At 37.4% G+C, this 26,565-nt stretch overlaps 1 protein-coding gene across 4 annotated transcripts in view; it reads left to right on the top strand.

Moving 5' to 3' along the window:
• Nup98 (nucleoporin 98 and 96 precursor) overlaps window positions 1-26,565 on the top strand; it is a 109,289-nt gene that overhangs the window by 75,757 nt on the left and 6,967 nt on the right. For all 4 annotated transcript variants that reach the window (XM_020169148.2, XM_020169145.2, XM_020169147.2 and 1 more), the window contains 6 exons: window positions 1,335-1,564; window positions 7,445-7,711; window positions 14,051-14,208; window positions 15,751-15,894; window positions 17,473-17,615; window positions 25,388-25,609. In XM_020169148.2, the coding sequence (XP_020024737.1) occupies window positions 1,335-1,564; window positions 7,445-7,711; window positions 14,051-14,208; window positions 15,751-15,894; window positions 17,473-17,615; window positions 25,388-25,609 (1,164 nt within the window). The remainder of the gene's footprint in view (window positions 1-1,334; window positions 1,565-7,444; window positions 7,712-14,050; window positions 14,209-15,750; window positions 15,895-17,472; window positions 17,616-25,387; window positions 25,610-26,565) is intronic.

Raw genomic sequence — 26,565 nt, 5'->3', positions numbered from 1 at the left:
AAACTATTCATTATCAGGAAATGCAGGGTGATGGCCCTTCTTTGTTATCTTTTTAGTTTTATTTTTAGCACAATTTTTGATGGTAGAAGAAATTTTTGTAATTAAGAGCTAAAATGATTAATAAGATAGCCTCATTTGTAACCATCAAATTATGAAAAGTTAGCATTTACCAAACAGTTAAACTTCAGTTGGAAAAGTAAAAGACCCAAAGTTTATACCACAGTATTTCTTCATTTACTAACCTTTTTATTGCATTGACCATTTTTCCTACTTTGTTGCTTACATAGTTTTTATTTCCCCATATATAAATATTCTCAACTAAGTGCATTTCCTGTATCTTAACACTCATGTAAATGAGTAAACAATTGATAATTCATGCATAAATATTTATGTTGTATGCTTAATAGTGTATACATTAGTGACTATACAGCTCTCAGTTTACATTTACATATATTGCTTATAGTGTTCTATGTATGCTTTATATAGAACTATATGTACCTTATAAGTTATATATGAAGTTTTCTTATAGTTACCAGACAGGCAAAAAAACAATAGCATCTCTTTGAACCTCATAATTAGGAAGGTTGATCCTAAACTTTGTAGTTTGCTCTAGAGTAGGCATGATTTCATGATATCATGGAGGTTGTTGATATCAGTCAATATATCAAGTTATAGCAAGACTAGATTGACTTTATGCTCATCTTAATTTAGAGCCTGCCTGTTGGCTTAGTGTTACCTGCCTATAATCTAGCACTCAGGAGATGAAGACAGGAAGATCAGGAGTCTGAAGCCAGCATGGGGTATAAAGCAAGGCACTGACTTAATAAAGCAAGGGTTAGAAGTAGCTCAATGGTAGAGCACTTGCCTAACATGCAAGGCGCCCTGGGTTGTATCCCCTGCACTGCAAAAAAAAGAAAAAAGAAGTAATTTAGAGACTGTTCTTTAGTATCTGTAAACTTAGCTTCGTAAGTTTTGATACCTAAAGTATTTGTGAAACAGGTATTCCACAATAACTTTTGGTATTTAAATTTTATAGTATCCAAGTACACATTGATACTAGTCTACGTCTAACTATATTGATTCCCTTTCCTTTATAACCTGACCTAAGAAGCCTTTGGGTTCTGAATGCATGGGTCAGATAATTTGTTTATTCAATAAATAGATAATAAGTTCAGTATCATTTGATACTGGGAAACAAAATTTCTTTGAAACCATGGTGAAATGTTTGGCATTCTGTTTATAATCATAAAAAGAAACAAAGATTTGGTTGTAAGTAAATCTTAGTGTCTTTTCTATCTTCATTTTTCTGTCTTGTTCATTTGTTGTTCTTATAGTCTAACTGAGTCCCCATTCAGAGTTCATTTGGAGAAACTCAGTTGGAGACAAAGGAAGCTGGATGAAGACCTGCAGTTATACCAGATACCCTTGGAGCTCAAATTAAAACATAGCACTGTCCATGTGGATGAACTGTGTCCTCTCATTGTCCCCAATCCAGGAGTTGCTGTCATTCATGATTATGTAGATTGGGTTAAGGAAGTATCCAGAGATTTATCAGAAGCACAGAGTGAGTACACACTATGCTTCTAACCTGTGAATGTCCCAGAGGAGGTAATGGTATATGTTTCTAAGAGAACAAATTTCCTTATACCAGTCTTGCAGGTGGATGCCTAAACCTTTCTGTAGTTGAATTGGGATAAGCAGGATGCCAACTAAAAAGAAATTGTTACTATTTTCAATTATATTTATGCCTTATAATATATAAATTCTTCTTCAACGAACTGTAGCCAGTGTAATCCCATGAATTTATGAAATTGTATTTCCCTACTTCACACAGTAGAAAAATCATATTTAACTTGTGTTTAACAAATCATCTTTACTAAAACATGTAGACATTTTTCCTTTTTCCTAAAATTTTATGTTTTTAAATGCCTTTATTTAGATTAAAAATGACTGAGTAAATTTCCATTTTGTGTGTATGACTTTTGTTTTTTATCCATTCATCTGTTGATGGGCATTTAAGCTGATTTCATAACTTGTCTATTGTTAATAATGCCAAGATAAACATAAGCATGCAGAAATCTTTATTCTTTTAGGTATATACCTAGAAATGGTATAGCTATAGCTGGTACTTCTATTTTTAATTTTTTGAGAAACCCATACTGGCTTCTGTATGTAGTGGCTGGAATGACTAATTTGCATTCCCAACAACATATAAGAGTTCTTTTCCCTTCCAGCATTTGTTTTGCTTTTGTTTTACGATACTGGGGATTGAACTCAGAGACTTTACTTTGCTGGACAGCGAGGAACCATACTCCCATACTTCTGCTTTGAGTTTTGCTTTTCAGATAGCATCTCAAACTTTTGCCTGGGCTGGCCTCTAGCCTAGATCCTCCTATCTCTGCCTCTTGAGTAACTAGGTTCATACTCAAGTGCTACCACACACAACAGCTTTTTGTTTTCTTGATAATATCCATTCTGACATGGGCGAGATAGGATCTCAGTGTAGCTTTGATTTGGATTTCCTTGATGGCTAAAAATTTAACATTTTTTTCATCTGTTTATTGATTATTTGACTTACTCATTTGAAAAGTGTTCAGTTCTTTTGCACATAAATGGATTAGATTGTTGTTTTGTTCATTTTTTTGAGTTCTTTATATATTCTAGATATGAACCCTTTGTTGGATGAGTAGCTGGCAAAGATATTCTTCCATTCTATAGGCTGTCATTTCCTTTGCTGTGCAGAAGCTTTTAATGTGATACAATCATACTTGTCAATACTTGCTAATATTTCCTGAGCTACTAAAATCCTATTCAGAAAGTCATTGCCAGCTGGGTGCTGGTGGCTCATGCCTATTATCCTAGCTACTCAGGAGGCAGAGATCAGGAGGATAATGGTTCGAAGCCAGTCTGGGCAAGTAGTTCCATGGGACCTTATCTCGAAAAACCCTTCACAAAAGTAGGGCTGGTGGAGTGGCTCAAGGTGAAGGCCCTGAGTTCAAGCCCCAGTACCGCAAAAAAAAAAAAAAAAAAAAAAAAAAAAAAAAAATCATTGCCTATGCATATATAGGAAGTGTTTCCCCTATATTTTCCTCTAGAAGTTTCATAGTTTCGTGTTTTACCTTAAGGTCTTTGATCCATTTTATGTCGATTTTTGTACAGGGTGAGAGACAGATCTAAATTACGTCTTCTACACGGAAATAGTTTTTCCAGCACTGTTTATTAAAGAATTTGTCTTTCCTGCAATGTGTGTTTTTGGGACTTTTGCCAATAATTAGATACGTATATTCTACTTTGACTGTTTTTGGATGTTCTGTTCCATTTGTTTGGTTTACATATCTGTTTTTGTGCCTGTACCATGCTGTTCTTGTTACTGTGGCTCTAAAGTACATATGTGTATATAATATTGGGGTTTGTATTCAGGGGCTTGTGCTACCACTTGAGCCACATTCCCAGGTCTTTTTACTTTAATTTTTTAGACATGGTCTGGCTCTTTTGCCCAGGCAAGCCTTAGACCTCAGTCCTCCTATATCTGCCTCCAAAGTAGCTGGGGTTTTAGGAGTGAGCCACCACACCTGGTTTTGCAGTATACTTTGAAATCAGCATTGCTCATTTTGCTTAGGATTGTGTTGGCTACTCAGGATCTTTTTTGTTTCCGTAATGAATTTTTCTATTTCTTGAAGCATGTCATTGGAATTAAAAACAATTCCTATCCTAGATTTCAGGATGTTGCTTTGTTTTTGGTTTTCCATAGTACTTTTTTTGTCGTTGGAATTTTTATGGAGTTTGCATTGACTGAGTTTGAATGTGTTTGAATATCTTCTAATTCTTCATTTATCTATTCTTCCAGTAATATTTAGTATTTCCCAAAGTCTTACAACTATGAATTGTCATTCTTCTTTGTGTAGAATATCTTTAGGTATTCTCTGCAATGCTGGCTTAGTATTCATGAATTATTCTAGTTTGTGCTTATCTTGGAAAGTTTTTATATCATCAATTTTAAAGGATTACTGCTGAATATAGTAATCTTGGTAGGCAGTTATTTACTTTTGGTGCTTGAACTATATCATTCTGTGCATTCCTGTCTTTTAGGGTTTCTGCTGAGAAATCTGATGTTATTCTCATAGGTTTGCCTTTGTTAATCACTTGGCACTTCTCTTAAGCTTCAATATTCATTTGTTGTTCTGTAATCTTGGCATTTTGACTATACTGTAATATGGAGATGTTTATATCTATTTCTGCTGTAATTTCATTGAATAGATAAGTTTTCTATAGTCCATATCTTAACTCCCTCTGCACCAAATATTCACAGGTTTTTGTCTCTTAATTTTGTTGTAGGGGTCTTGAAAGTTGTGATTATGATTACTTTTTCTTTTCCTTTATTGCTATCTGAATATAATAGTTCCTCAGCTTTGTCTTTAGTTGCTGATGTTCTTTCTTCCACGGGCTCTAGTCTGTTGGTGATTCTTTCCATTGAGTTTTTTATTTGAGTTACTGAGCTCTTCATTTCCTAAATTTTTCTGTTTGGGTTTTTTTTAACTTCCAACACCTATCTCTTTGCTGAATTTCCTCATTTAAGTCTTGAATTGACTTCTTTACTTCATTCATTTGCTTATTTATATCCTCTTTCAGGTCGTTGATCAGTTTCAGAATTAGACTTTTGAATTCTTTGTCCAGCACATCACCATTTTGCTATCTTTGGATTTTGTTTTTGGAGACTTCCCTTGCTTTTTAATATTTCTTGTGTTTCTTTTTTGTGATTTGTTTATTATTTGTTGGCATAGATATCTCTTCCAGTGTTCTTTTTTGTTTTGCTTCTTATGCCATGCACATGCTAGGCAAGCACACTACCTCTGAGCTACATCCCCAGTGCTCTTCTACAGGTATATATAGGAGTGGTCTTAGTGAACAGCCTTCTCTTGAGATCTTAATCCCACCTCCCACTAAGGGGAGAAAGCATACTGTAGTAACAACAACCAAAAAAACAAACCAGACATTTGAATATAATAAAAACACAATTTTTCTTTTCTTTTCTTTTCTTTTTTTTTTGCTGTACTGGGGTTTTAACTCAGGGCCTCACACTTTCTAGACAGGTGCTCTACCGCTTGAGCCACTCTGCCAACCCATAAAAACACAATTGGAAGCAGCTACATCCACAACAAGAATTGTAAGATCAGCACTAAGATGATATAATATAAGTTAGGAAGTTAAAAACTAATAAATACGAAATAAAAGGATAGGAAAAGAAAAAGTAGAAGCAATATAAGATATTAAAGTCTAAGAAATAAAAATCCAGTCATTGGTTGCTCATTGCTGAGGAAATGGATGGTGGAGATGCTTCTTTTTTTTTTTTTTCCACCAGTCCTCTCATTTAGAAGTTCACTATGTATGGAAATAAGGCAGTGACTTGTTTTCTCTCTCAGGACCAATCAGATCAAGGCAGAAAGGGCTGTGTAGAGGCTCAATCCCATGCTACCTTAGCCTCTGAAGTAGGAGAAAATAACTGCTACTGGGCTGAATTATGCCAGTGATCTCTTGAGGTGTACTGGCTATACTGCAAGTTCAGGAGCTGCCCTCAAGCGGCTCCCACCCACCAAGCCTATGAATAACCTGGTTGGATGCCCCATCTCACCAAAGGTACCCTGCCAGTACAATTGTGAGCATAGGAAATGGGCAGAGGCTGTATTTCCACCAAATGTCTCTGGGGTTATGAGAATGGAAAAAACTGTCAAATGAAAGCAATCTGTAGTGTGATGAAACTTGCAGGCATTGTGATCCTGCCTGCCCTGGCCACACAAGTATCAGTTCTAGACCCCTCCAATCAACTACACAGCTGATTGTGCTCCTTTTTCCAGAAGTCTGGCCAGTGTTCCCAAATGGAAGTGCTCTTTGCTTCCCTGAATCGCACAGCCCACATTTCCCACCACTTCGGTCTGTGTTCTAAGTCCAAGTTACAGCTAGTTTCATGGACCCACAAGAACTTGGGATGGTTCCTTGCTTAGCCAATGAGGAGGAGCAGCCATTGGGACTTGGAGGTATAAAAATGCAGGTGCAGGGCTGGGGCTCAACTGGTAGAGCACCTCCCTAGCAAACTCAAGACCTTGAGTTCAAACCTCAGTACTGAAGAAAAAAGAAAGAAACAGATGCCTCTGCCTTCCTCCCAAACCTTATGGTTTGATGTTAAGACCCCCCCCACCTTAAGATTGTGCCCCACCAGGGCATCAGTGAATAAGCTAGGACATGCAGTGGGGCAATTCTCCAATACCTGCTTGCTACACACACTGCAGATCTCCCATCTTAAACTGTAATTTTATAGAGTGCCAGATTCTAGACCTGTTGGCATTCACTGAATCTTTCCTTCTTTCCTTTGTGTAAAGCACTACTAAGGGGTTGGCAGAGTGGCTCAAAGAAGTAGAGCCTAGCAAGTGTGACGCTCTGAGTTCAAACCCAGTACCGTCAAAAAAAAAAAAATTCCCTTTCGCTACCATGCTACCAAGCACTTGTTAGACAACATGTTTCTTTTACAAATTTGAAATCCAGTATTTCTGGATTTCACCTAACGTTTAACAGTCTACTGCTTACTATTGAATTCCCATGTCTTTTATTACCACACCACCTCTCCATACAGTCATGCATCTTTTGTTTTGCTTCAGTGTTGTGGTATATCTCTAATCCTCCATCTTCTCTCTCTGTAGACTATTTCAGAATTTCCTATACCACACATTTTGGGACTTGCTTATTTTCAGTCCTTTGTGCTTAATTGTCTCACCTTTTCAAACTTAAGTTATCTTCACAGAGCATGCTTGTAAGTGGATTAAAATGATACACAAAGGAATTTTGGCTAAGAGAATGGGAGATGTATTTGAATCCTGATTTCTGTTACACATAGCCAGCCCATAACATTGGGCAAGGATATTAAATTCCTGTATCTCATTTTCTTCATCTGTCAAATAAAGTTCACTACTACCTAGTTATGTTGTATAAGTTAAAGTTGGTTTATTCTTTAAGTGCTTTGAACAGTTTTATTTATATTCAGTAAGATTTAGGTTATGCCTATAATAGGATAGAATAATCCCTTATACATTTAAAAAATATTTTACATTCTTAAAGCATTTTATGGATAGCTTTGGATCAAATTATTCAGTCCTATCATCTGAGATGATATTAGCCATAATTAAACTGTGGAATCCTGTTTAAAGGAGCAGAGGTTTATATTTGTTATGAAAGTACTACACATAGCTAGAATGAGCAGATAGTTACACCACATGCCTCTGGAACTAGTGAGACAAAGCTAAGTGAGACAGATACAGACTGATTCAGGGCAATAAACTTGAATGAGTGCTTGTATTCATTAATTTGTGTATTTTAACACCACAGTAAGAGTGATGTCCTTTCTGTAGTTATTTATAAGACTTTGTCATAGCATTACCTTTTATCTTTTCCTTAGTTATGAAACCCTGGAGCCTGACGTGGACATTATGTGAAGCCCTATGGGGTCATCTGAAGGAGCTTGACAGCCAGCTGGATGAGCCCAGTGAATACATTCAGATTCTGGAGCGAAGAAGAGCTTTTTCCCGCTGGCTATCCCATACTGCTGCACCTCAGATTGAAGAAGAAGTCTCCTTAACCCGAAAAGACAATCCTGTAGAGGCTGTCTTCAGCTACCTCACAGGCAGTAGGATCAGCGAGGCCTGCTCTCTGGCACAGCAGTCAGGTAAGGAATATGGTCCTCTGTGCCATTGCCTACTTCCTACACACTGTCCCCTCTCCCTTAGTTATGAATTTGCCTTATCTTCTAACCTATGAGTATTAAGGATAGCCTTCCCAGAAAGATTATTGGTTATTTCAAAGTAGGAACTGTATCATGTTCTCTTAAACATCTCTCTAGAACCTTAAACATTAAGTTTACTTAATTAAAATTGTTAATTTTGATGTACATTTGTAGTAAAACTAAAAAACACCCAAATCCTAAGAATTCTATTCACTGCAAATATTTCAATGTACAATTTGTATTTAGAAAGTTTCCTTTGACAAACTCTAAAGTTGATACTTTAGAGTTTGAGGAAAGAGTAGGAAATACTTTGGAGTTAGTAGGTATAGATAAGAACTTTCTCAACGAAACCCCAGCAGCACAGCAACTAAGAGACAGCATAGATAAATGGGACCTCATAAAACTAAAAAGCTTCTGTTCATCAAAAGAAATGGTCTCTAAACTGAAAAGAACACCCACAGAGTGGGAGAAAATATTTGCCAGCTACACATCAGACAAAGGACTGATACCCAGAATATATAGGGAACTTAAAAAACTAAATTCTTCCAAAACTAATGAACCAACAAAGAAATGGGCAAGTGAACTAAACAGAACTTTCTCAAAAGAAGAAATTCAAATGGCCAAAAAGCACAAGAAAAAATGCTCACCATCTCTAGCAATAAAGGAAATGCAAATTAAAACCACACTAAGATTCCACCTCACCCCTGTTAGAATAGCCATCATTAGCAACACCACCAACAGGTGTTGGCAAGGATGTGGGGGAAAAAGGAACCCTCTTACACTGTTGGTGGGAATGTAAACTAGTACAACCACTCTGAAAAGAAATTTCGAGGCTACTTAAAACACTAAACATTGATCTACCATTTGATGCATCAATCCCACTCTTGGGGATATACCCAAAAGACTGTGACACAGGTTACTCCAGAGGCACCTGCACACCCATGTTTATTGCAGCACTATTCACAATAGCCAAGTTATGGAAACAGCCAAGATGCCCCACCACTGACGAATGGATTAAGAAAATGTGGTATCTATACACAATGGAATTTTATGCAGCCATGAAGAAGAACGAAATGTTATCATTCGCTGGTAAATGGATGGAATTGGAGAACATCATTCTGAGTGAGGTTAGCCTGGCCCAAAAGACCAAAAATCGTATGTTCTTCCTCATATGTGGACATTAGATCAAGGGCAAACACAACAAGGGGATTGGACTTTGAGCACATGATAAAAGTGAGAGCACACAAGGGAGGGGTGAGGATAGGTAAGACACCTAAAAAATTAGCTAACATTTGCTGCTAATGCAGAGAAACTAAAGCAGATACCTTAAAAGCAACTGAAGCCAATAGGAAAAGGGGACCAGGAACTAGAGAAAAGGTTAGATTAAAAATAATTAACCTAGAAGGTAACACACACGCACAGGAAATTAATGTGAGTCAACTCCCTGTATAGCTATCCTTATCTCAACTAGCAAAAACACTTGTTCCTTCCTATTATTGCTTATACTCTCTCTTCAACAAAATTAAAGATAAGGGCAAAATAGTTTCTGCTGGGTATTGAGGGTGTGGGGGGAAGAGGGAGGGGGTGGAGTGGGTGGTAAGGGAGGGGGGTAGGGGCAGGGGGAGAAATGACCCAAGTGTTGTATGCACATATGAATAATAATAAAAAGAAAGTTTCCTTTGTATATAAAGTATATTCAAATACGTACAGGTAATATAATACAAGTATATAAGAGCAGCATATGCATGTAAATTTATCATAGATGGTTTCCTGTTTCGTATTCCGTTCTTTTCATGTATAATATTACAAATGTCCTATAATAGAAATAAGTAAGTGCTTCTTAGCAATCTTTTATATATAAATGTACTGTATTAGCAAATTCCTTTTAAGTTTTTTTTTTTATAAACAGTACTCTAAACATCTTAAACACAGATTAGATTAACTTATTTCATCCAAATAAACATACAGAAATTTAACTCCCAGGTTGAGATATTTACCTGGCTTTAAAGTTTGAAAAAACCAACATTTGTGCTTTTTTTTAGTTCCCCTTCCACTAATGAGTCATTCAATAAATGCTTAATGATTGTCTTAACACAAACCTTAAAAAGAATACAGTATGATACAGTTCAGCTCTATGCATAGTTAGATCCTTCATGAAACATTATTTATTGGAAACTAACTTACCCAAAGCCAACTAATTGGAGCTGTCACATAAAGATTTATTTTGGAGGGCTTGGCCAATCTTTTAGATTAAAGAAAAAAAATCACACAAAGAATAGAATCAGTGCTGGGCACCAGTGGTTCACACCTATAATCGTAGCTACTTGGGAGGCTGTTGGGAGGATTGCAGTTTGAGGCTAGTCTGGGCAAATAGTTCACAGGACCCCCTCCAAAATAACCAAATCAAAATGATCTGGAGGTATGGTTCAAGCAGTAGAGCACCTGCTTTCCAAACATGAAGCCCTGAGTTCAAACCCAAGTCCCATTACAAAAAACAAAAACACTTTTGCTTCACTATTTCCATTTTCAGTAATTGATAGAACAATTAGACAAAAAGTTAATATATAAAATTCATGAGGGTTGGGTAGATGTAGCTCAATGTTAAAGAATAGAGCAAAAATCAATGAAAACAAAAACATTTTTAAAATAGAGTATATCAGTAAAACCTTAAGCTAGTTCTTTGGAAAAGATCTAGTTCTTTGTTTTTTGTTTGTTTGTTTGTTTGTTTTAAGGGCTGGTGGAGCGACTCAAGTTGTAGAGTGCCTGCTTAGCAAGCATGAGGTACTAAGTTCAAACCCCAGTACCACCAAAACAAACTAAAAAACCTATTTCTTTGAAAATCTCAGTCTTAGGTGTCTTCACTATATATTTAAAGAAGAATGAATATCAGTCCTCCACAAACTCTTCCAGAAAATACACATAAGAGTACTTTCCAATTCATCCTGTGATGCCATTTTTACTCTGATAGTATCAAGACATGATTATTGAAAATCTAGTATTATCCTTAATGATGAGAGATTCAATAATTTCCCTCTAAGATTGGAATAACTATTTCTATGTAATATTCTCACGGATGGTGTAGCCAGTTCAGGAAAGAAAAAGAAACAAAAGTCATATAATTTAAAAAGGAAAGGGAGGGTAGAACTGTCTTTATTTGCAGATTGCACGGTTCTATATGTAGACAGTCTAAGGAATTTACGGGATGAGGGAAGATACTGGGCCAGTCTCTGGTGGCTCACAACTGTACTCCTAGCTACTCAGGAGGCAGAGATCAGGAAGATGACGGTTTGAAGCCAGCCCTGAACAGTTTATGAGACCCTATCTCGAAAATACCCAACACAAAACAGGTCTGGTAGAGTGGCTCAGGTGATAAAGCACCTGCTTATTAAAAGTACTGGGACTAATATAGTATTTCAGCAAGGATTCAAGATCTTTGTACAAAATTCAGTTGTGGTATTTGTTTTTTGGAGGGTTTTTTTGTTTGTTTTATTTTTAGTTTTTTGAGACAAGGTTTCACTATCTAGCCCAAATCCTTCTTCCTCATCCTCTCTAGTACTGAGATTATAGGCATGTACCATCACCCTTGGTTTGATTGTATTTCTGGGTATTAACAACAAGCTATCAAAAAATAAAACCAATTCTATTCCACTGCACTATCAGAAAGAACTAAATACTTTAAATAAAAAGAAACATATATACTGACTATTATAAAGCTGGGGAAATAAAGACCTAAATAAGTGAAGAGAACTGCTACAGCCTCACATGTGTTAGGCACTAGATTTGATCCTCAGAAGTGCAAAAAAAAAAAATCACTCTAAATAGATGAAGAGACATTCCGACATTCCATGTTCAGCACTATTTGGCATTTGGGATTAATCATTCTTTATTCAGGGGGTTGGCCTGGGCATTTTTAGTATGTTAGTATCCTTGTTCCTCTGTCTTGTCTTAGTAATCAGAAAATTTTTTGACCAGATGTTGTGGTGCTTGCCTGTAATTCTGGTGCTCAAGAGATAGGGGCCAGAGGATCATGAAGTCAAGGGTAGGCTTAACTATGTAACAAGGTTGTAAAAAAACTAAGGACTGGGGTATAGCTCAGTGGTAGGGCATTTGCTTAGCATGTCCAAGGCTCTGGATTCTATCCCCAACACTGCAGAAAAAAAAGAAAAAAAAATTTTCTAGACATTATCAGATTTCCCTTGAGGGGCAGCACATCCTATGTTGAGAAACACTGATTGAAAACCTCAGTATTAGGTTGGGGGCATGGCTCAAGTTGTAGAGCACTTGCCTAACAAGCTCAAGGTTCTGGGTTCAAACCCCAGAACTGCCAAAAAGAAAGAAAACTACAGTATTGTTAAGGTCTCTGTTCTCTGCAGTTAATCTGTATATTCAGTGCAATCATTACCAACATCTCCCACAAGTGTCTTTGGCAGAAATTAAAGACTGATCCTTATTTGGGAGTATAAAGAATCTCATTTGAAAAGTTTGATTCTGGGTACTCAACAGCTGCTTATTTCAAATCTTATGTAAGGCTACAGCAATCAGGACAATTAGGATGAATGTATAGATTATTGGAATAAAAATGAGAATTCAAGTATAAAACCTTTTTACTTACATTAAACTGATTTTTGGTCGTACTGGGGTTAAATGCAAGGCTTTGCACATGCTAGGCAGGCGCTCTTACCCCTTGCACTACACTGCCAACCCTTTTTGCTGTAGTTATTTTTGAGTAGGGTTTCACTTTATGCCCAAGCCAGCCTGGACTGCTTCCCTATGTAGCTGGGGAAAAGGTGCACACCACTGTACCCAGCCATTGGTTGAGATGGGGTCTTGTGACATTTTTGTCCAGACTGACCTTTAACTGCAGTCATCCCAACTTTGGCCTCCCTAATAGCTAGGACTATAGACATGAACCACCGTGTGTGGCCTTAACAAAGTTACCTGGAAAATTAAAAGTATTTCAACATACAACGCTAGGGTAGTTGGATATTCAAAAAAAATTGTTTAGGTCCTTATTCTTAACACATACAAAAATTTATTTAAGGAAGTACCCTAGAATTCTGCCATTTGCTCAGTATATTTTCTTTTCAGTAGGAAGGACTTATATGAAAAGGTAGCGATTGGCAGAACTAATTGTTCAAGTGTATGATCAGCAAAGCCATGATCTTAATCAACTATTGTATGAAACTATGATAAACCAATTTCCTTTCTAAACTTAACCATCTCTGGTGACCAACAGAGCTGGGTATGATGGCACAGGTCTATAATCCTTGCATTCAGGAGGCTGAGGCAGGAGGATCTTGAGTTTAAGGCCAGCCTGGGTTACATAGTAAGACTCTGTCTTACCCGTTACCCCCATGATAAATACTCTTTTGGGTTCTATAGACATGCCGAAATAATCTTTCTTTTGTTATTAGTCACTTAGCAAGCAGGCTGCAGTACTTATTACATGAATCAGTCCAGTCATGCTCTGGATACCTACATGTAGTTAAGAAGATAACTTGGCCTAGCAACCCATTTCCAGATGTATTTCTTTCCTCCAGGCCACTGTAATTTGAGAAGGAAACCTTTTGAGATGAGAGCATTAGCTTCTTGTTAGGACAGTAACTTTTATAAGCACTGACCCACACAGAAACTAAAGGAAAAGGACTCTGACTTTTAAGAGGTTTGTAATTAAGGCTAAAACAAGGAATTTTTTCAGAAGTCACATTTCAGCTACAAACACATTTACACTGGAATTTGTATCTTCTCACATTCTGGTTAATTAGAATTTTTTTATTGTCCTAGCCTTTTGTTCTTAACATACTTTAAGAGAGATTATTGGGCTTGTGAGAATGAAAGACTCACCTGTTCACTTTATAGTAGCCATACATGTCTTTTCTTTAGGTTTGACTTTCCCAGTTCTCTGTCATTATGTAGATAGTACATTTTAGTTGTATATGTTTTCAATTACGTCAACTCTTTTTTTACCAGAAACTTTTGAATCAGTGTTTTCCTCTGTTATATAGACACACTTCCTTGCTTAGGGTCACAGAATCTGTTCTGTGAATCATACTGCTATTGATGTCTGTATGCTGTGTAATCTATATGGAATTTAGGTTAAACTTTTCATATTTTCTACTCAAGCTGAAAATGGTAAGTTTCTGATTTTGACACTACTGCTGGAGGCACTCACAGGTATTAAGTATTCCCCTTGAAGGCTGGAAGAAATAGTATAATGCCCCTAAGTGTTTCACGAGGCCCATAAAACCTTAGTAATCACCAGAGAACTCTCTTTGTCTTCAGGTGATCACCGCCTTGCCCTTCTTCTGTCTCAGTTGGTGGGTAGCCAGCCAGTCCGGGAGCTACTCACGATGCAGCTGGCGGATTGGCATCAGCTGCAGGCTGACTGTTTCATCCAGGATGAACGATTGCGCATCTTTGCCCTCTTGGCTGGAAAACCGGTATCCTCTTTTCACCATACTCTCATTAGTTTTCTTCTAAAATCAAGGCTGCTTGAGGTGGAGGCAAAGCAGTAGCTTTGTAAATTGCACATTATTACACATAACTGGACAATTTTTTAATTCTCGTCAAAAATGTTTTCAAATTAAAAAGGCAGGAATTCGCATTGTAAAAAAGCCAATCTATATAGAAATTAAAATACTTAAATTCATCATATCCCATAACTGAAGTAGTAAATAATTTATCCAGACATATTTTAAGTCTATTATCATCATACATGTATTCATGATTACATGTGTCTATATATAAGCAGTATCAATTCTGCAACTTTTTTCCTTTAATTTACTATACCTAGATATTTTTTTCATTTGATGCAGCATCACTTCTTTGTTTTGGGTTGTTTTTCACCCAGTCTCGTAGAGGAGATCTTCTAAGAAACTCTGTCTACTGAGTTTATTTTTTGTCAATTTGCTGGGTTGGTTGGTTTGTTTGTTTGTTTATTTATTTGCAGTACTGGAGAGTCAAACCCAGAGCTTTTTGCATGCGGGCAAGTCACTACACTGAACTACATCCCCAGTTCAGCTTCATTCGTTTTAATAGCCACTTAAGTTCCATTTTTGGGCGATGAAATATAATTATTTTAATCCAGCTCTCTGTTGCTTCCTACCCCTTTGTTACCTTTTTTTTGTTGTTGTTGTTGAGACAGGGTCTCACTGTATATGCCAGGCTGGCCTCAAACTTACAATCCTCCTGCTTCTGTCTCCCATTTTCTGGGATTACAGATATGTGCCACTATCTCCAGCCTTGATTACATTATTAAAGTCAGTTTTCAGAAATTAAATAAATGGTCAGAATTTATTCTCATCTTAAAATTCTATAAGATAGGAGGTGTAGGCAGTGAAAAAACGACCTCTCTGCTGTTACCTCAGAACACCCATTGTTATTTGTCCAAATCTACTTTCTTACCTTCCACTACCAGACTATATATTTTATATCTGTATGAATAACACTGGCATCTAATATAAATAACATATATATAATGTATAATTAATATTATATAAGTAATATAAAATATTACATGGATGTAATATTTTAAATGATCAGTTTCTTATTGCTGTGGCATAATACCTGAGAGAAACAATTTAAAAGGAGGAAGAGTTTATTTTGGTTCATGATTTAAGAGATACCAGTCCATTGTCAGCTGGCTCTGTTATTTCTAAGCGATGATGAGGCAAAACATGGTGGGGAGTATGTGATGGAATAGAGCTGTTTACCTCATAGCAGCAGAGAGAGGGTCAGTAAGAGTCCTGGGACAAGGAGTAGCCCCCAAGGACATGTCCCTAATGATCTATTTTTGCCCCACCTCCTAAAGTTTTGAACATCTCACAAAATAACACCACCATCTAGAGACCAGACATTCATCAGCACATGAACCTGTGGGGGATATTTCATACTCAGACTATAACATTAAATAGGTAAATAGCTTGCAGACATAGGCATAACAAAGTAAAATATAGTTGTGGTAATGATTTTGTCTCCTGTAGGTGTGGCAACTATCAGAGCAGAAGCAAATCAATGTATGCTCCCAGCTGGACTGGAAACGTTCCCTTGCTATCCATCTTTGGTATTTGCTTCCACCAACAGCCTCCATTTCCAGGGCACTCAGCATGTATGAAGAAGCATTTCAGGTATATGTATCAGTAGAGCCAAGCAAAATTCCTGTTGGGTATTCTGTCTTTGCCACAGAAGTCCTGCAGAGAAAAAGCCATCAAATCACATTTTATAATACAGCAATTTTTTATTAAGTGCCCTTTTTGAAAGTACTGTGAGTACTGTAAAATTGACATGGACCCAGGAAATCTGATGGGATACTTTATCCCTTACACTTGCCTCTGGACAAGGCTACTCTTAAACTTCTCCAAGTTATCTGCTTTTATTTTATTTAAAATAATGAGTTTTTTCCACAGTTCTTTTTGTTTATTGGGGCAGAGGAGGAGAAGGGCAGGTAGCCACTTGAGCCATGACTCCAGACCAGCCCCGTAGTTAACTGTCTTACCAATGATTTCCTACCTCATTTTTCTTTTTTTTTTTTTCCTTTTTCACAATACTGGGGTTAAAATTTAGGGCCTTCACTTGCTAGGCAGGCACTCTACAATTTGAGCCATGCCTTCAGCCCTTTTGGCTTTACGTATTTTTTAAGTAGAGTCTCACATTTATGTCCAAGCTGCCCTGGACCATGATCATCCTATTTACACTTCCTGCTTGGCTAGAATGACAGGCCTGCATCACCACTCCCAGTTTATTGGTGAGATTGGTCTCTAGATATACATACATGTCTACATATATGTATTCTAACCTTGTTTGGTTTTGCCCCTAATTAGCAGGTCTGAAATTTACCTCTATCATATTTCATAATCCCTTGTCAGTGTTGCTGTTTTTAATGTCATCATTTCTTATTTTTTTTTGTTTGTTTTGAGACAGGGTACATATGTTTTGAGATAGGGCTATATATGGGTCCAGTCTGGCCTGAAACTTTCAGTCCTTCTCCCTCAGCCTCCCAAGTGCTGAGATTATAGGCATGCACTATCATGCCCAGCTTGCCATCGTTTCTTGAATCTTTTCTGCACATATTCTACTTTGTCTTTGATACCGTTTTACAGAATTGTCAGGAAAAAGAACACTTAAGGAAACTTGAATATATTAAGAAAGATGGCAAATATGATTGTTTAGTTATAGCTACTCGAAATCTTTGCCAGTCCATTGAAGACAACAGGAATGTCACTGACCAAAAAGAGTTTATAATTCTTAATAGATTCCAGGTTGGAGGCCTGGCCTAAATATCTTTAAATGCCTGCATAGCAAGCATGATACCCTGGGTGCAAACTCCAGTACCACCAAAACCAAACAGAATAGATTCCTTGGGGGTGTCTGTTTGTTTGTTTGTTTGTTTGTTTTGGTGGGCCTGGGGTTTGAACTCAGGGCTGCAAGTTTGCAAAGCAGGCGCTCTACCATTTGAGCCACACCTAGTCCATTTTTTTCCAGTTACTTTGGAAATGGGGGTCTCTTAAACTATTTCCCCTGGCTGGCCTTGAACCATGAGCCTCCTGATCTTGGCCTCCCAAGTAGCTAGCGTTACAGGCATGAGCCACCAGCACCCGGTTCCACATAATTATTAATATAAGTATCTAAGTAGTTGAGACATGATAATATCTAGTGAAACAAACTAACAACTTGATGTATTGTTTTATCAAATTCTTCCCCTTCAGAATACCTCTGAGGGTGACAGATATGCCTGTTCCCCACTTCCTTCATACCTGGAGGGTTCTGGCTATTTGGTAGAGGAGGAGCAAGACTCACAGAGACCACTTCAAGATGTTTGCTTTCATCTTCTAAAACTCTACAGTGACAGGTAAACCAGGGCCAGGCACTATAATCACTTGAGATTACTCCAAGCAGCTTAAGGAGTCCTTTCCCTCCCATGTGCCACCAAATTGCTGTAAGTCTGTATAAGTTACCAAATATAACTTGTAATAGTTGGGTATGTTTTCTTTTGTGCCTCTCTTCTTTCACTCATAATGATTGTGAGATAACCATGTTAAAATGCGTAGCAGAAGTTAGTTTTGGTTTTGGAGGGTTTTTTTGTGGATATTTGCATAACTTATATATCAGTTTGTTGGTGAACGGTAAGATATTGGTGATTTTGGCTGTTGTGGATAGAGCTGCTATGAATATTTGTATCCAAGCTTGGCCTATGATGGCACATGCTCATAGTCGCAGCTACTCGGGTTGCTGAGGCAGGAGGTTCACTTGAGCCCATGAGTTTGAGACCAGCCTGGACACATAGGAAGACCCATCCATTTAATTAAAAAAAAAAAAAAAAAAATCCAACTGTCCAGACAGTATTTAAAAACAGTAGTGGGGGAGGTTATGTCATGTCATTTTACATTTCCAGTAGCAATTTGGTGTTCTCAGATTTTTAGGGTTTACCATTTTATTAAGCATGTAATGGTATCTCACACTGTGTGTGTGTGTGTGTGTGTGTGTGTGTGTGTGTGTGTGTGTGTGTGTGTGTGTTTGTGGGGGGGGGGGGATTTGTTTTTTGTTTTTTATCTTTTGAGATGGTCTTGTGGTGTAGCCCAAGCTGGCTTGGAACTTAACTATGTGTAGCAGAGGCTGACCGCAAACTCAAAATCTTCCTGCCCTAGCCTCCCATGTTCTGGAATTACAGGAGCATGCCACCAAGGTGTGCATAAGATATGCAGAGTGGTTTATTTATCTAATAATAATACATTAACACATGTTAATATATATGATCACTTAAAACTATCTTTTTACATTGTTAGAAATACTTTTCTTTTTTTCCAGTTACAACTAATAGCTCACAGAACATTTCAACTCTTTGGGTTGCTTTATTTTAAACATATATATTTAATTATAAGATAGGTTTTTCTACTGTGGTAAATTAGGCATAAGTAAAATGTACCATCCTAAGTATATGTTAAGTATATTCGTATTGTACAACCATCACCATCTATCTCCAGAACTTTTTCATCTTTCAAACTAAAACTTCTCAATGTTTTACTCTGTGTTTTCTTAATGCTGAGCACTTTTTCGTGTGTTTATTTACCATATATAACATCTTTTTTTTGCTGAAGTACTACTTAGGTCTTTTACCAATGGTGGTACTGGGGGCCTCCCATTTGCTAGGCAGACACTCCTACTCCTGGCGCCATGCCTCCAGCCCTTTTTTTGCTTTAATTATTTTCAGATGAGGTCTTGAGTTTTCTACTCCTTGCACCATGCCTCCAGCCCTTTTTTTGCTTTAATTATTTTCAGATGTGGTCTTGAGTTTTTGCCAAGGGCTGGCCTTAGACTTCAATCCTTGTACCTCTGGGTAGCTGAGACCACAGGCATGTAACACCATGCCCAGCTTATTGATGAGATAGAAGAATCTCAAAAACTTTTTCCTGGGTGCCAGGCGCCAGTGGCTCACATCTGTAAATCTGGCTACTCAGGAAGCAGAGATCAGAAGGATCGTAGTTTGAAGGCCCAGGCAAATAGTTCACAAGACCCTATCTCGAAAATACCCAACACAAAAAAGGGCTGGTGGAGTGTCTCAAGTTGTAGAGTGCCTGCCTGGCAAGTTTGAGGCCCTGAGTTCAAACCCCAGTACTGTAGGGAAAAAAAAAAAAGCTTTTTGCCTGGGTTGGCCTAGGACTGTGATCCTCCCAATCTCCATCTGTAATTGTAGGCATGATCTTTTTGTACCTTTTTAGTTGGGCCTTGCTATATGAGTATGGTAACACTTGAGCCACTCTCCAAGCCTCATATTTTTTCTTAACAGAACAAATGAAAAGCTTCACATTTTCATGAGGAAGTATTTATACTTCCCAGTTTGTAATTAACATAGGACTGTTGACATTTATTCACAGGTCAGTTTTTATCATTTGTTTCTTTTAGGGAGTTGGTTTCAACAATGTCACCAAATTAAAGCATAAAATAACATTTCCATTTTCCTTTAAAATATCTGTAGGGTTTGTAACAACCGTGTCTTCCTGATATTGGCAATTTTTGTCTTCTCTTTTCTTGCTTGGTCTCCCTAGAATAATTTTTCAAAAATCCAGCTTTTGGCTTCATTTGGAATCCATGTTGTTTATCCAGCTCAAAATGGATCATAAAATTAAATGTTAAACTTAACTATAAACTTTCTAGGAGGAAACAAAGCAGGAAATCTTTCCAACTATGGGTTAAAGATTTCTTAGGTACCAAATGCACAGTTCATAAAAGAAAAAAATGGTAAATTACACTTCAGCAAAATGAAAAATACTTCTCATTGAAAGACCTATTAAGAGAATGAAAACACAAATCAACATGGGAAAAAATATTTGTAATTGATATATCTGATAATGGACTTGTACCTAGAATATATAAAGAACAATCAGTAGACGAGGGTTGGTGTCTCATGCTTATAATCTTCGCTACTTGGGAGGTAGAGATCAGGAGATCGCTCTTTGAAGCTAGCTCAGGAAAATAGTTCTCAAGACCCCATCTCAAGCAATAAAGGCCATTCATGGTGATACGCACCTGTCATCCCAACAAGATAGGAAGCATAAATAGAAGGATTACATTCCAGGACATTCAAGGCATAAATTCGAGACCCCATTTGAAAAGTAACTAAAGAGACAGACACCAGTGGCTCACAACTATAATTCTAACCACTCAAGAGACAGGAATTAATTTTATAAGCTTACTAATATTGTACACTCTAGACATGTGTGGTTTATGTGAATTTTTTAAGAGAATTTCAAGTATATGAGTTATTCTTTAGTGGCTATGAAAACATTCCTGACACAAACAAGTTAAAAAGAGGAAAGTTTTATCTTGACTCACCATTTCAGAGATTTCAATCCAGTGGCAGGAAAGGGCATGGTAGAGTAGAGCAGCTCACACTAGGGCAGCCAGGAAGCAGAAAGAGGCAATGCCTATGCTAGCTGGATTTTTCCTTTTTCCCCTTTATTTCATCTCAGCCCCTAATGTATGGGATGGTATCACCCACATTCAGGGCAGGTCTTCCCCACCTTAGTTAAATCTTCTCTCCTAATGCTGTGTTAACTAATCTCTGATGCACTTCTCAATCCAGTCAAGTCAACAGTCAGGATTAAATACGACAAAGGGACATTGAAAGCCCCAGAAATGGAGAAGTCAAAGCTAAAATGGAGTACTAAACATATGCTTATTCTCAGGAAAGGAAGAGTTGCTATGACCAAAATCCTACGTAAAATCCACACCCTGTCTACACTGTCCTATAGAATAGCCACTGTTTACATACGGCTGTTTAAACTTAAATTTAAAAATGTTTAATTATTCATTCACTTCAGCCACATTTCAAGTGAAATTGGTCAATGCAGATTATAGAATTTTTCCATAATCATATAATTGTTCTTTTTTAAAGCACTGGTATAGAAAAACTTAGTTCATTAAGCAAATCCCAAAACAAATAGAAGGAGAGAAATACTAAAAATAAGAGCTGAAATCAATAAAATAGAAAGCAAAAAAACCATACAAAGAATTAATGAAATAAAAAGTTGGTTCTTTGAGAAAATAAACAAGATCAATAGACCCCTCGCAAACCTGACTAAAATGAGGAGAGAAAAAACCCAAATTAGTAGAATCAGGAATGCAAAAGGGGAGATAACAACAAACACCATGGAAGTCCAGGAAATCATCACAGACTACATCGAGAACCTATATTCAAATAAATTGACTACTTCGAGAACCTATATTCAAATAAATTTGAAAATCTTAAAGAAATGGACACATTTCTAGATACATATGATCATCCAAACCTGAACCAAGAGGAAATTAATCACCTGAATAGATCTATAACACAAAATGAAATTGAAGCAGCAATCAAGAGTCTCCCTAAAAAGAAAAGTCCAGGACCTGATGGATTCTCTGCCGAATTCTATCAGACCTTTAAAGAAGAACTGATACCAACCCTCCTTAAACTGTTCCACAAAATAGAAAGGGAAGGAAAACTGCTTAACACATTCTATGAAGCCAGTATCACACCTATCCCAAAACCAGGCAAAGACACCTCCAAAAAGGAGAACTATACGCCAATTTCCTTAATGAACATGGATGCAAAAATCCTCAATAAAATAATGGCAAACCGAATTCAACAACACATCAAAAAGATTATTCACCACAACCAAGTAGGCTTCACCCCAGGAATGCAGGGGTGGTTCAACATACGAAAATCAATAAACTTACTAATAAGCCACATTAACAGAAGCAAAGACAAATACCACATGATCATCTCAATAGATGCAGAAAAAGCCTTTGATAAAATCCAACACCATTTCATGGTAAAAGCTCTAAGAAAACTAGGAATAGAAGGAAAGTACCTCAACATTATAAAAGCTATATATGATAAACCTACAGCCAGCATTATACTTAACAGAGAAAAACTGAAACCATTCCCTCTAAAATCAGGAACCAGACAAGGATGCCCACTATCTTCACTCCTATTCAACATAGTACTGGAATTCCTAGCCAGAGCAATCAGGCAAGAAGAAGGAATACAAATAGGTAAAGAAACTGTCAAAATATCCCTGTTTACAGACGACATGATCCTATACCTTAAAAACCCGAAAAACTCCACTCAGAAATTTCTAGACATCATCAATATCTATAGCAAGGTAGCAGGATATAAAATCAACATAGAAAAATCATTAGCATTTCTATACACTAATAATGAGCAAACTGAAAAAGAATGTATGAAAACAATTCCATTTACAATAGCCTCAAACAAAATCAAATACCTAGGTGTAAACCTAACAAAAGATGTGAATGACCTCTACAAGGAAAACTATAAATTTCTGAAGAAAGAGATTGAGGAAGACTATAGAAAATGGAGATCTCCCATGCTCATGAATTGATAGAATCAATATAGTAAAAATGTCTATACTCCCAAAAGTAATATACATGTTTAATGCAATTCCCATCAAAATTCCAATGACCTTCATTAAAGAGATTGAAAAATCTACCAATAAATTTATATGGAAACACAAGAGGCCACAAATAGCCAAGGCAATACTCAATCAAAAGAACAATGCTGGAGGTATAACGATACCTGACTTCAAACTATATTACAAAGTAATAACGATAAAAACAGCATGGTACTGGCACGAAGACATGAAGACAGAATGGAGGACCCAGATATGAAGCCACACAACTATAACCAACTTGTCTTTGACAAAGGAGCTAAAAATATACGATGGAGAAATAGCAGCCTCTTCAACAAAAACTGCTGGGAAAACTGGTTAGCAGCCTGCAAAAAACTGGAACTAGATCCATGTATATCACCCTATACCAAGATTAATTCAAAATGGATCAAGGATCTATATATCAGACCACAAACTCTAAAGTTGATACAGGAAAGAGTAGGAAATACTCTGGAATTAGTAGGTATAGGTAAGAACTTTCTCAATGAAACCCCAGCAGCACAGCAACTAAGAGATAGCATAGATAAATGGGACCTCATAAAACTAAAAAGCTTCTGTTCATCAAAAGAAATGGTCTCTAAACTGAAAAGAACACCCTCAGAGTGGGAGAAAATATTTGCCAGCTACACATCAGACAAAGGACTGATAACCAGAATATATAGGGAACTTAAAAAACTAAATTCTTCCAAAACTAATGAACCAATAAAGAAATGGGCAAGTGAACTAAACAGAACTTTCTCAAAAGAAGAAATTCAAATGACCAAAAAGCACATGAAAAAATGCTCACCATCTCTAGCAATAAAGGAAATGCAAATTAAAGCCACACTAAGATTCCACCTCACCCCTGTTAGAATAGCCATCATTAGCAACACTACCAACAACAGGTGTTGGCGAGGATGCTGGGGTGGGGCGGGGGAAGGAACCCTCTTACACTGTTGGTGGGAATGTAAACTACTATAACCACTCTGGAAAAAATTTGGAGGCTACTTAAAAAGCTAAACATTGATCTACCATTTGATCCAGCAGTACCACTCTTGGGGATATACCCAAAAGACTGTGACACAGGTTACTCCAGAGGCACCTGCACACCCATGTTTATTGCGGCACTATTCACAATAGCCAAGTTATGGAAACAGCCAAGATGCCCCAGCACTGACAAATGGATTAAGAAAATGTATCTGTACACAATGGAATTTTATGCAGCCATGAAGAAGAACGAAATGTTATCATTCGCTGGTAAATGGATGGAATTGGAGAACATCATTCTGAGTGAGGTTAGCCTGGCCCAAAAGACCAAAAATCGTATGTTCTCCCTCATATGTGGACATTAGATCAAGGGCAAACACAACAAGGGGATTGGACTTTGAGCACATGATAAAAGTGAGAGCACACAAGGGAGGGGTGAGGATAGGTAAGACACCTAAAAAATTAGCTAGCATTTGTTGCCCTTAACGCAGAGAAACTAAAGCAAATACCTTAAAAGCAACTGAGGCCTATAGGAAAAGGGGACCAGGAACTAGAGAAAAGGTTAGATCAAAAAGAATTAACCTAGAAGGTAACACACATGCACAGGAAATTAATGTGAGTCAACTCTTTGTATAGCTATCCTTATCTCAACCAGCAAAAACCCTTGTTCCTTCCTCTTATTGCTTATACTCTCTCTACAACAAAATTAGAGATAAGGGCAAAATAGTTTCTGCCAGGTATTGAGGGGGTAGGGGAGACAGGGAGGGGATGGAGTGGGTGGTAAGGGAGGGGGTGGGGGCAGGGGGGAGAAATGACCCAAGCGTTGTATGCACATATGAATAGTAAAACAATAAAAAAAAATCAGCTATGTACGACATAGTCTACATATAATAAAATGAATACATGGAAAAAAAAAGAAAAACAGTTCATTAGTAAAAGCAGTTTTAGGAAGTTATAAAATGTGCTTATACTCCTCTCATATATGTGATTTGTAAGTTAGGAGTTTACTATATAAACTGACCCAAAACCATTGAAATCTCTGGGCCCTAGCAGAAGGAAAAGCAAAAATCTCTGCAGGGTTACTTTCAGATCCTGGTGCATGGGGCTGGAGGCTCAAGTGGTAGAGCACCTGCTTTGCAAGCACAAAGGAAGCCCTGAGTTCAAACTCCAGTCCTATTGCACCCCTGCCAAAAAAAAATCCTGGGGCACTTGGATTTCTATACAAAGAATAATAATCCACTGAGGACAAAATCAAAAGTAAGAATTAGAAGTCATAGAAAGAAATAATTTTCATGAAGACCAGCTAGCTATTCTGATAAATGGGAGAATTGTTACCCCACAACTTCAGATAATAGAACAGTCTGAAAGATACTATGCCTTTAACATGATTATGAAAAATAAAGACACTATCGTGATGGATAAGAAGAGTGAACATTGTGAAGACTCCATGTATTGATATGATAAAATATTTAGACCATCTTTTAGATCATAAGAGAAGTGCCTTATTTTTTTATAGAATCTGTAGTCTGGCTGAACCTAGAGGTACATTGATAACAACACAGTCCCAAAAGGAGAGAAGGCGTATGCTTTTGCCCTCTGGTTCCTTTATTTTTAGTCTTCTGAGGCATAATCAAAACAGCTCTAAATCAGTGCAGGTGATCTGCTAACTAGGTATGGTAACTCTCAACACTTTCTCCTCCCTATGCAGACATTATGATCTCAATCAACTGCTGGAGCCTCGAAGCATAACTGCGGATCCTTTGGACTACCGCCTAAGCTGGCACCTGTGGGAGGTGCTACGGGCTCTTAACTACACTCATCTCTCAGAGCAATGTGAGGGTGTGCTGCAAGCTAGTTACGCTGGCCAACTGGAAAACAAGGGGCTCTGGGAGTGGGCTGTCTTTGTCCTCCTGCATATTGAAAACTCAAGGTAAGTGAGAAGCCATTGAACCCAGTGGGTACACCTAGCATTACAGGGCAGTGACAAAGAATTGGAATAAGAAATAATGAAGTGGGATCAAGTGTGGTGGCCTTAGGGGAGATGAAGGTGGAGGATCAAAAGTTTGAGGCCAGCCTGAGCTAAATAGTGAGACCCTGTCTTTGGAGACAAAAAGAAAAAGGAGAAAAAAAAAAAGTAGAAAGATATGATTAGGGCAATAGCATTAACTTAGGCACAAATTCAGTTGACTGTGGCATGTTTAGGAATTATCCAGAATTAGTGCTAGCTGAGCTGCCTCAGTGGCTCTATGACTGTAATTAATGGGTTAGCAGAAAGGGTTCTGGGTTTTCTTAGTCTATTGACTTTCTCTTTCCCTATCCATCCTTTATCACTCATCCTCTAAGTTATAGTATTGTACTTATCAACACAGTCTTGTTACATATATTTTGGTGTTCTCTGTCCTGAAAAAGAACTAGAAAAACACCTCCCCTCTGTGGTTTAAAGAAGATAAGGTTTTATTTTGTTTTGTTAGCAGCATGGTAAACAACAATAAAAACAAAACACTTACTGGTATTTTGTTAGTGTGTTTAACATGTTTATACTCTAAGTATTTTACAGGTATTAATTTATGTTCCTAAACCTATAAGATAAACACTCGTAAAATCCCTGTTAGCCAGGCATGGTGGTATGCTTCTGTAATCCCAGCACTAGGAAGGCTGAGGTAGGATCATGAGTTTGAGGCCAGCCTGGGCTGTACAGCAAGGCCCTGCCTCGGTACTACTACTACTACTACTACTACTACTACTACTACTACTACTACTACTAGTCTCTGTTTTACAGATGAGTAAACTAAAACTAAAGATTAACTTTTGCTCAAGTTCATACAACTAGTAAATGTTGAAGTTTCCAATTCACACAGCAGAGTGTATACCCTTCTTGATTTTATT

This window comes from Castor canadensis, chromosome 1 (genome assembly GCF_047511655.1).
Source record: "Castor canadensis chromosome 1, mCasCan1.hap1v2, whole genome shotgun sequence".
NCBI lineage: Eukaryota > Metazoa > Chordata > Mammalia > Rodentia > Castoridae > Castor > Castor canadensis.
This window is presented reverse-complemented; position numbering and strand designations above follow the sequence as displayed.